Genomic DNA, 11070 nt, shown 5'->3' with positions numbered 1-11070 from the left:
ATACGTCTTCTTGATGAGTATTACACCAGCTTAATATACCATTGTTTATATCCTTACGAAAAAATCTTCAATTTTGAGTGTAAAAACCCAAAAACTGGGGATAAACACCTAAATTTGTTAACACCCAAAATTGAGGGTTTTTTCGTACCTTTTTCGTAAGGGTATACATCGTCGATATTAAGATTATTTAAAAGTCGTTCTATATTAGTTGCAAGCCAATCGCAAGCAGACGCAATTCTTATTGCGACAGCCAATCAGAAGCATTAATGGTGCAAGAGTTGCAAACAGCCAATCGCATGATTACAAGCAGCACTATTTCCGACTGTAAGTTATAGCATGTTCGACTGGCTCAGGGCTGGTATTCCGTTACCGTAGTTCCGACAGTTGTCGGATCGGTAGGCGTCGTTGCGCAATTTTTCCACGGTATAAAAAAGCTGCGCAACGACGCCTACCGATTCGACAACTGTCGGTACGCGGGAACGGAATAGTAGCCCTGGGTTAATCCATTCTGGGTTATTCAGCCTATGTTTATTGGTCGAACAAGTACTGATAAGCTTTATGATTGGCTAGTAGAGACTTATGACGTCATTAATCGCTCTCGGAGCGATTAACCCAGGGCCAGTCGAACACGCTATAACATTGCTCTACTCTAGCATCGGAAAGCAGTATTGAATTGTCTTGAACCATGAAGATACTAGATGGTTATGCCTATTACATTTTTCGACCCTAATGGAACTAACTCGTACTCGATTTAACGTAAATTCCCATTAAGCCCATTCTACAATTGCGTGAACGTGGTGTAAGTGGGATGTGATACGACAACCAATCAGAATAAAGCAATCAGTAAATAAAACATTCGGATTGGTTGACTCTCAAGCCCATTCTACAATTGCGTGAACGTGGTGTAAGTGGGATGTGATACGACAACCAATCAGAATAAAGCAATCAGTAAATAAAACATTCGGATTGGTTGACTCTCAAGCCCATTCTACAATTGCGTGAATGGGGATGTAAGTGGTGTAAGTGATTACGACACCAATCAGAGTAAAGCAATCAATGAAACATTCGGATTGGTTGATTTTACGTTCACGACTACGCTTACGCAATTGTAGAATGGGCTTTATGTGCGCACTACTAGACGATAGACGTTGGAGTGAGCAAAATACAAGAGTGAGATCAAAAGAGAGGGAGAGTACTCGAGTGATGTTTCCGAACGCAGCCATAAGCACAACGTTTTGAGCAAGATGGATGTCTTCAATTTTATAGAAGCACAATATATATATATATAATATATATATAATATATATATATATATATATATATATATATATATATATATATATATTTATATACTTATATATTTATATATAGCGCTGACATGCCCCCAAAGAGCGTTCAGCAGAACAGCTAAACTGTTGCAATGTATCATTAAACCGTTTACAAAGCGCTGAGTTCTGCTGAACGCAGCCAATAATCGCTGATTGCTCATTGAGCGCTTTTTTCGTTGAACGCGCCCGTTGCCTGTTGCCTGGCATTCTGCCACGGCCCATAACATAAACTATAGATAAGTGCGCGCATATATACATGACACGGAACGCGGCCTAGTATCGTTCGATTGCACGATAAAAAATATTTCATTATACTTTCGTTACTGATTAATAATTAAGTGAGAAGATTGCTTACACATAGGTTTACATTATAAATGAACATGTATATTTATAACTCATTCCTGATAGTCACTTTGAGTTAATATTACCACTCATTGCCACGTCGTAAGTCGTGAGTCTTTGAAACTTCGTTAAAAGATATTCATGTAAATATGATCGGAACAAAATCCAAAAAACCTGGTATTTTTGGAAAACTTTATTTGGCATTATATAATTTTATACAAACTCTGGGGTAAGTTAATTTCGCCTGTCATATTTTCAGAATGACAAACATGTTAAGTCATTGCTCTTTTTAAGATAGTCTGCATTTTATAGACATCCTGTATGAGAAATATTTTTTCCTCCTGATATAAATATCCTTTTAAAATATTCTTGAATATAAAATTCTTTTTTATTTCAGATGGAGTTATATATTGTATCAGGTTATACAATATTATATCAATCCTTTAAATAATACCTTATGGAATAAAGCAGAACTGTCTGTAGTTGTTTTCCAGAATGCAGCTGTTTTAGAAGTATTTATAATAAGATCAATTATATTATTAAGTTTTAATATAAGAAAATTAAATATAACTAAAAATTAATAGAAGTTTTCATTGAAATTTTTGGAGTTGATAACTTTTTATAATCTTTTCGTAAAAGATTTAAAAAAAGTATATAACTAAAAAACTTGAAATTGTTAAATTTAAAAGAATTAATTTTTGATCTTTTTTTTTAAATGAAATTTATTGAAAAGTATACTTAAATAATATGTAATTTCTTAATAGTTTAGAAATTATATTAGTTTTCATTTTGTATCTGTCTGTTTAGCAAAATAAATTAGTAATATTTTTTATAACTTATTTATTATAAAATTTTTTTCTTTTCAGGTAATACATACAACAATTGGATTGGTACCATCAAATGTCATAATCACAACATTCCAGGTTTTGAGTCGTGTTATGGTTGTAGTTGGAGTCATTTTAGCTACTCCTTATACATATGCTGCTGCATCTCCAGGACTTCCATTGCTTCTCATAGCATGGTCCATCACAGAAGTAATTAGATATTTCTATTACTTTCTGAATCTCTTTGCTATTGTACCACACATAATGATATGGCTGAGGTAATATATATTTTTATTATGATTAAAAACATTTTGTACAAATTGCAATTCTAAACAAACTTTATGATATTCTAACTTTAACTTAACTTTAACTATACAAAATTATATTAATGAGAATCTAAAAATGTTTTAGATATACCACATTTATCATATTATATCCGATCGGTGTAACTGGTGAATTATTGTGTTTCTATGCTGCTGTAAGATATGCCAGTACTTATCCTCATGCGTGGAGTTATGTTCTGCCAAACACATGGAATTTTACTTTTAGCTATTTATATGTGCTGATAGGAATTATGTTATTATACATTCCACGTAAGTATCCCAAATATATATATATATATATATGGAAAAATTGTTAAATTATTAATATTACTTATTAATTATACACTATAATTTTTGCAGTTTTCCCTAAGCTTTATATGCATATGTTCGCGCAAAGACGTAAAATGTTAAACTCCAATGCTGCAGTGAAAAAAACCGATTAGCATGTAAATTTATTATTTATTTTTCTCCAATATCTTAATAAACTAATAACATTAAAAATATGCTAAAAAAATATATATATATATATATATATATATATATATATAAAATATTTTGTTATACATTTGTAACAATGGATTTCAATGGTAAATATTGTTTTATTAAATTTTCGCCTTACTAAATAAATTTATAATATACCAAAAATAATTCTTTATATTTTTTACCTGGAGAACTTATCCCTTTTATGTGTGGCCAATCATACACAACTGAAAATAATGGATATTGAAAAAATTAACAAAACTCTTAAGTAAAATAGAACGTATTATAAATCATACTTAAAAGCATAGCATGTATTTTACATGTTATGTAAGATTTACATACTTCTGTTTTTATTATAATTTGTTTTTTAACGGCTTCGCCCTTTGGACCTTTCGTACTCGACAAATTCGCGCATTTTTTGCATGCGTATATGGCCATGAAGTATGTGATATCGCTACATTTTGTCGCTATGTGTCGCTGACAGATTTCATAATCTGTCATACTCGTTAACAATTAATATCTCGTTTTACGGGGCAGTACAACGATTTTAATACTAACATTTAATTTTCATATTAGATTTCTATTGAAAATACAAAATATTGTTGAATTTTAGTCAAATCGGAGGTGAGGACTCTAAACTATAATTACATTTAATAAATATTAATACGTATTATATCCGTTTCTACCAACTTTGGTTAACTTAACCAGCTGGTTATTTCAACAGAATTGAATCCATCGCATTTCTCTTTGTCAGAATTAAGGGGCGCCGAACACGAATTGACATAACAGTACGAAGCGTACCGTAAGGGCCGTGGCACACAGAAAAACTTAAGTAGTAAAACGTAGAAGTAAGCAAATTGACCAATCACAGTCGTTGATTTTTGAACCGTAAGAAGAATCAATGACTGTGATTGGTCAATTTGCTTACTGCTTACGTCTTATTGCTTAAGTTTTTCAATGTGCCATCAGCTTAAAGGGACGTCTACATTGGAAGTAAATAGCAAGAAGTAGGAAGTAATAGTAAGAAATTGACCAACCACAGTCGAATGTGAGAAGAATAATCAACTATGATTGGTCAATTTCTTATTCTTATTTCCTACTTCTTACTGTTTACTTCCAATGTAGACGTCCCTTTAAGAATTGACCAATCACTTTGAGATCGTCGAATGTAAGATCGCCATTTTTGTGAATACTCGATTGTAATTGGTCCATTTTTACAGTACATCTTAAGGGACGTCTACATTGGAAGTAAACAGTAAGAAGTAGGAAATAAGAATAAGAAATTGACCAATCATAGTTGATTATTCTTCTCACATTCGTCTGTGGTTGGTCAATTTCTTACTATTACTTCCTACTTCTTGCTATTTACTTCCAATGTAGACATCCCTTTACATTATTGTTATGTCAATTCGTGTGCGGCGCCCCTTAATTCTGACGAAAAGGATTCTGAAGAAAAGGTTAATTTCTAAAAGTAAAAAAAAGAATTGCAATAATAAATGCAATAAAATATTATGAAAATGGTTTTGTAACAATTCGTCTAGGAAAGGTTATTTTATGAAACTATTTCCGAAAAATCCCGTACGTCGAGCATTATGGGCACGGAACGTACTTCGCGAAAATTAAACACTAACAAATAATTCTTGTCTTTGCGAGGTAAGCAAATGTATGATAAAGTGTATTATGAGGAAATAATATGTATAGTATAAATTATAAATAATGCAACACAATTTAATAGTACGGGTAAGGTTATCGTGATTTAAATATGAGTGGGAGTAGCCAGAAATTGCCGGACCAATCAAAAACTGCGTTCTGATGGCCAGACTCTTATTAGAAGGCCTCTAGAATTTCGCTATATCTTACAGTACATTCTTTCCCGTAAGGAGCATAACCTTAAATTGCTCCCCACACGCTTTATATTTTACATTATTTATTTATTTTAGATAAAGTACACATACAATGAAGTTTACACAGATATTGTTTAAGCAACATTTAGGTAGGATGATTAGAAGCATATGGCATGTAAAGCAAGAACGTAAAATTGGTATTACATATGCAGAAAAGAATTTGTCAGCACTTGGTTTTAAAGTGAAAGATCCTTTAGAAATATTAAAACCAAAAAAAGTATTACCAAGGTATTTTATTTCCCATATTGTGTTTTTTACAAAGTATGTACTATATGTACTAAATACATCAAATTATATTATATCAGGATTGTAATAGAACCTCCATTTATATCAAACGTTGTATTCAATGAGACACATCCTGATTGGAATGCTAAAGCATGCTTGACATTTAAAGATCACAATGTTCTACAAGAAGGATTTTCCCAAGCACAGATATTAACAAACACTGTATGTCTACCAGAAGGTTCTTTAAGTCATATTGAAAATTTGCTTCCTGAACTCCCAGAAAATATAGACAATATAGTAAAAAGGTATATCAAGAATCATGTGTTTAGAACCACTAATTAAAATTGTATTTCATATTTTTCTTGGTATTTTCAGGGCAGTTTATACTTCGAACATATTTGATGCTCATCAAGAGAAGCTACCAAAAAGGAAAGATCCTAATAGACCTGCGTGGGTGTTTCCCAGAGATTATGGTATTACCAACGCGAGAAAGATGTTAGTAAGATAAAATAATTAAGTACATATTTTTTTTAATTATGTAAATATATACATTTGTTTTTCTAGGCAGAATATGTCTAGGAAATTTGTACAACTTTGTGAATCTTTATCTGGTCCTGATATAGCACGAAAACGATGTATACTATATGATGCAGTTACAAAACTAGATTTAGGTAACTTATTCATATAATAAAAAATATTCAAACATTGTATTATGTAGCTAACTACTTGAATATGAAAATGTTTTCCAGATAAGGAATCTGATCTCATCCAGTTTACTCTGAAATCTGACGTGATGATCATGTCAGCAAGCCCTTTGAAACCAATAGAAAGTTCTATCAATAATATAGATATTGATCTCCCGGATATTTATCCCATACATTACACTATCAGTTTTAATATGACAAATTTCTATAAAACTGGGGACATTTATCGTAAGTTTAATACATTTTGCATATACAGAGTGTCTGATACTAAACATCCCATGTTTCATATATAGACTATATATGATGTATAATATAGATTAGATATCATTTGTCGCGTGCAATTATTCACCAAATTTTAATAACTAAAAAATCTACGTGGTTATTTGCAAAATAGAATCTTTTTGTTCAATTCAAGAACGACGGAAAGTGTCGCTATCAATTCATCTGCCGTAACGCGGCATATGATTATTCGCCAATCTTCTTTAATTAATAACTCAATTTTACATCATTGTTTGCGAAATGGTAAAGAAATTTTGTGTTCAATTTGGCCTAATTTACATATACATAAAGTATGGACACCTTGTATACACGTTATAATATACAGGGTAGAGTAATAACTCTGTTTACTTTAAATATCTCTGCTATTTCAAACAATATAGGAGAATAATTTCTCCTAGGGTTTTATAGGAGACATAATATAGTGATAATGATTCTTTTATAAATGACTCTTAAATTTTTTTAAGTACAATCATATAGTTTTTCTGATATAGGATCGATTTTTTTGATCATTTTGCATATAAAAGTGTTGGGACAAAATCATAGAAAAGTGATTTGTTCAACAGGTATTTCATATCTTTGTAAAAGAGGTATCAGAATAAAATGAAAAATACCTCAGAAAAGTATTCACTTTTCATTAACTTTACTTCAATACTTTTATAGGCAGAATAATCAGAGGAATTAACTTATATTAGAAAAACCATATGATTTTATTTAAAACATTGAAGATCCCATTTCAAAAATTGAATCTCCTTTATACTTCTACTTGTAAAAGAATTATTGTTACTTCAAAACCATAAAACTTTTGTAAGTATAATTTTTCTATATTTAGATACAGTAGAGATATTTGAAGTAACGGAATTATTGCTCCACTCTGTATAATTCAATTATATATTCAATTATTGTTGTATGATAATATATACATATATATTTTTATTAATATATTACTATATAATATAATATAAGATGCGATCACATATTATTATATTATTAATTGCAGCTATCAGTACAACATCGCCTTGGATAAACGTCCACACCATCTTTGTGCACTATGACCCAGAGAAAGTTATAAATCTGACGGAGTTGGCTGTGAGGGAAGATCAGATTATCGGTCGTGCTATGCTAAAAACATACACTGTGGCGGCATCTTGCGCACGTCGAAGATTCGGATTATCCGTAAAAAAATTACCAGAGCCTGTTACTGTGCAGTGTATTCACACAGATGGAAAACATTATCACTTTTTCGTATACCAACTTAACACGTTAGACGCCAACGACGACAGTACGAAAAATTTCTGGTGTGCTCTGAAGCCTTTAAGACTCTTCCGGGATGCTCACTACGATAATGGCAAGCCGGTAATCGAGGATTATAATCCGGAAGTGTTCCGGAGGATACTTGCATTTTACAAGAATGGCAGTTGAAGCGACGAAACACAAAAGTATGTTAATTTGAATAAAATTATAAACTTGCTTTTTTATCTTTTTCTTATAAATGACATCTGTGTAGACTAAAAGTAAAAGAAACCAATTGTCCATTTTCTTTCAAGATATACAAAAATAATCTACATCCATATAAATGCCGTTGACACATTGCGACAAATGTGTGTCAGACAATGCTTAAAAGGTTCTCGAAGAGCGTATTTGGTTGCACGTTCGGATTGATTTCTTTCGGTTTCACGCTTAAACGATGATCCTGTGGTGGTTTTATCAAATTCCTTAATGATGGATAGGGTTTCGAGTAAAAGTATACGTGACATAATGCCTGCGTGACAAATCGAAGAACTAAGTTATAAGTCTTGTTTTCGATAAAAGAGGGTAATTATTGTACGTCACCTGATCTGCCGTGAGGCGTTCTGACGAGTTGTAAATCAAAATATGCCTAATCAGGTCAATAGCTTCCGGTTGCGCATCCTGAATGATACTTTCCCACGTTATTCCCTTGTGGTAAGGAAACGTAATCTTATTGTAATCTGGTAATGTAGTTAATTCTGGCCAGGATTCTGACGTAGGCGAGCCCAGATACTTCAAAACTATAGCCAGTTGCTCGATGTCGGTCTCGCCCTTTCGTTATATTTATAGAACAATGAATACATGGTTCAATAATTTATATTTCAATTGAGTAAAGTATTTACCGGAAATAACGGAGAAGTGTTAAACATTTCACCGAATATGCAACCGATCGACCACATATCGATCGCAGATGAGTAATATTGTGAACCAAAGAGTAACTCCGGTGCTCGGTACCATCGTGTGGCGACCTGATGTGAATATGGCTTCGTGCCATCCGGCCACATTAGCCTACTTAAACCGAAATCCGCGATCTTCAAGATACCTTTGCCATTGATCAGCAAATTCGCCGGCTTCAGGTCCTAAAACGTTATCCGAGCTTTTCATTGGGAGAAAAATAAGAGAGATTACTTTCAAACTGACTTAAGTCCATGTTTAAAAGAAAATGGATATTATACAAGATTGTAAATAATTAATAGTAAACTCATCTTTTTCGTATAAAATGCTTGATAGTTTGAGAATACAGACTTGTGCTGCAATTCTAAACAGAATCATAAGTCTCGTAATTTGTCCTCGTAAAATACGTAAGAACTTATGAGTAGATTTACAATTCTATGCAATATCATATCTCGTACAATTACTCGTAAATATCTACGATTTTATGTAGTTTACGATACTTACAAATGATTGTACGACATATGATATTGCATAGAATTGTAAATATACTTATAAGTTCTTATGAATTTTACGAGAATAAGTTACGAGACTTACGATTCTGCTTAGAATTGCAGTATTAAACTGGTTTAAAAACAAACTTATCAATTGTATTCCAGTTAGAGCCTAAGAGGATAAGAGTATGTTATCATACCCTGTGTATTATATTCTTCCCATGTACGTACGCTATACCCTCTAGCAACATTTTCATATAAGTTTTAATTTGCGACAGTGTCAGTGTCACGTTAGCGTCCTTCAATACCTCCCATAAGCCTGTTGGCATATATTCGAAAACCATCACAAAGTCTAAGCCGTTTGGAAAGGCATCTAGCAATTCAACAACCTTCAAATAACCGCAATAACATTACGATTTTTTTAATTAAATTCAAATTCATAAAATTTAAATTTATAATAATTAGGAAACGTGATAACGTTTTTAAAAGATTAAAGAAATAATTTAAAAAATTAACTATTAATTTAATATAAATAAATTATATATATATATATATAAATAAAATTGTTACTAAAAAAATAACGAATTATTTCTTGTTATTTTTGCACTGAATATAAAACTTTTCTTTTAAGAGATTAATTAGTTTAAAAATATAATAGCGTTATCATTACCATCATTAACATTAGATTTACGGGATCCGTCAATTTGACGAATTTCACAAGCAAAATTACAGAAACTATTATTATTATTTTCTAGCAATTTTTGTTGACTTTTATTAATGGAGTTTTGTTAATAACATTGTTATTTACGTAATAGCGTTATTACAAGAATAACGTTGTTATTTACGTAATAACGTTATTACAAGAATAACGTTGTTATCGCAATATGTTACTCTTCACAACTTTGATTTTTAATTTTAAATGAAGAGAATGTTTTTCTTTTTGTAATAACATTTTAAATAGAGCAATACCAATATAGTTTGCTGCAAAGATGAGAAAAATAAAGGTACTTACATAAGGATGTTTTAACTGCTGTAAACTTTTTACTTCGCGTATAATGGACACGGGTAGACCGTCTTCGATTTTTTTTATTAAAATCTTTTTTAAAGCTACTTCGCGATCCCTGGACGTGTCGTGTGCTTTCAAAACTAAGCCTTGCGCTCCTTCGCCGATTTGTCCGTTGATGACGTATTTATCCATGTTTTAAATATTTGTACTTCGTGAATATTACAAAACATCATACAGTATTAATGATGGTGTGATGGTGTGATGATGATAATGATAATAATAATATATAATTATACATATTATATATATTCAATTACTACACTTATTTATATCACAAATTACATAAAGTGATTGATAGGAACGTTATTTATTATATATATTTATACATACATTTCGGATTTTTGGTAAACAGTAAAATTGGTAACAACAAAATTTTTTTCTTTATTTCACATATGCTTATTACTTTATAATTATTGTAGCTTTTGTATATCATGGATAAGCGTACTTTGCTGTTTCCATAGTTACTAATATAGTACACTGTATTATCAAGTTTGTTGCGCATGGCAAGTAAAATGTAAAAGGCCATTTACAATAGAGCATCGTACGTTGTAACAGTAAGAAATTGACCAATCATACTGGAGTTTTACAAGAATAATCAATTGTGATTGGTCAATTTCTTACTGCTATGACGTACGATGCTCTATTATAGATAGCCTTTAACCTCTTGTCCACAACATTGCTTTAATTCTTAAGCCGTAAGAAATTGACTAACTACAGTTGATTATTTTTAAAATAATCTCACCAAACTTGAGCTTAGTGAATTTTGCTCTGATTGCCTAAATTTCAATTCAATCTTAATCCTAATTTATAATCTGAAATGGGCTTTACATATATATTTGTTTCACTCTACTTATTGCACCAATGCAGTAGTGCAGATAACAGACTTATGCGTCGTCTACAATGGCATGGTTTACATCGTGCAC

The 11070-nt window shown here is 31.4% G+C and overlaps 3 protein-coding genes and 1 long non-coding RNA gene across 6 annotated transcripts; 2 read left to right on the top strand and 2 right to left on the bottom strand.

Moving 5' to 3' along the window:
• Positions 1-1405: 1405 nt before the first annotated feature.
• Positions 1406-3371, top strand: LOC116841916 (very-long-chain (3R)-3-hydroxyacyl-CoA dehydratase 2). The gene is made up of 5 exons (XM_032810407.1): positions 1406-1899; positions 2068-2182; positions 2537-2772; positions 2906-3087; positions 3178-3371. Exons 1-5 carry the CDS (start codon positions 1820-1822, stop codon positions 3258-3260), a joined length of 696 nt encoding a protein of 231 aa, XP_032666298.1. The 5' UTR covers positions 1406-1819; the 3' UTR covers positions 3261-3371.
• LOC116841917 lies at positions 2765-4103 on the bottom strand. The gene is made up of 3 exons (XR_004377638.1): positions 3640-4103; positions 3483-3524; positions 2765-3014 (listed from the first exon to the last, which is right to left on the bottom strand). It is a non-coding gene; the product is annotated as an uncharacterized LOC116841917 (long non-coding RNA).
• Positions 4104-4704: 601 nt separating this feature from the next.
• Positions 4705-8101, top strand: LOC116841898 (39S ribosomal protein L37, mitochondrial). Of its 3 annotated transcripts, none has more exons than XM_032810363.1 (7): positions 4705-4950; positions 5238-5429; positions 5507-5731; positions 5802-5921; positions 5991-6097; positions 6176-6358; positions 7407-7884. In XM_032810363.1, exons 2-7 carry the CDS (start codon positions 5254-5256, stop codon positions 7826-7828), a joined length of 1233 nt encoding a protein of 410 aa, XP_032666254.1. In that variant the 5' UTR covers positions 4705-4950; positions 5238-5253; the 3' UTR covers positions 7829-7884. The 3 variants fall into 3 exon arrangements, with proteins under 3 accessions (XP_032666254.1, XP_032666255.1, XP_032666253.1); XM_032810364.1 differs by lacking the exon at positions 4705-4950 and adding an exon at positions 5031-5172; XM_032810362.1 differs by lacking the exon at positions 4705-4950 and adding an exon at positions 7954-8101 and having other exon boundaries at positions 5068-5429; positions 7407-7845.
• Positions 7975-10620, bottom strand: LOC116841899 (cyclin-dependent kinase 20). Its single transcript, XM_032810365.1, has 6 exons — positions 10478-10620; positions 10094-10295; positions 9282-9470; positions 8539-8775; positions 8240-8467; positions 7975-8168 (listed from the first exon to the last, which is right to left on the bottom strand). The coding sequence occupies exons 2-6, from the start codon at positions 10277-10279 to the stop codon at positions 8013-8015; spliced, it is 996 nt and encodes a 331-aa protein (XP_032666256.1). The 5' UTR covers positions 10280-10295; positions 10478-10620; the 3' UTR covers positions 7975-8012.
• Positions 10621-11070: the final 450 nt, after the last annotated feature.

Source organism: Odontomachus brunneus, unplaced genomic scaffold, assembly GCF_010583005.1.
Source record: "Odontomachus brunneus isolate Ranch 3 - 2012 unplaced genomic scaffold, Obru_v1 Obru_scaffold_019, whole genome shotgun sequence".
NCBI lineage: Eukaryota > Metazoa > Arthropoda > Insecta > Hymenoptera > Formicidae > Odontomachus > Odontomachus brunneus.
This window is presented reverse-complemented; position numbering and strand designations above follow the sequence as displayed.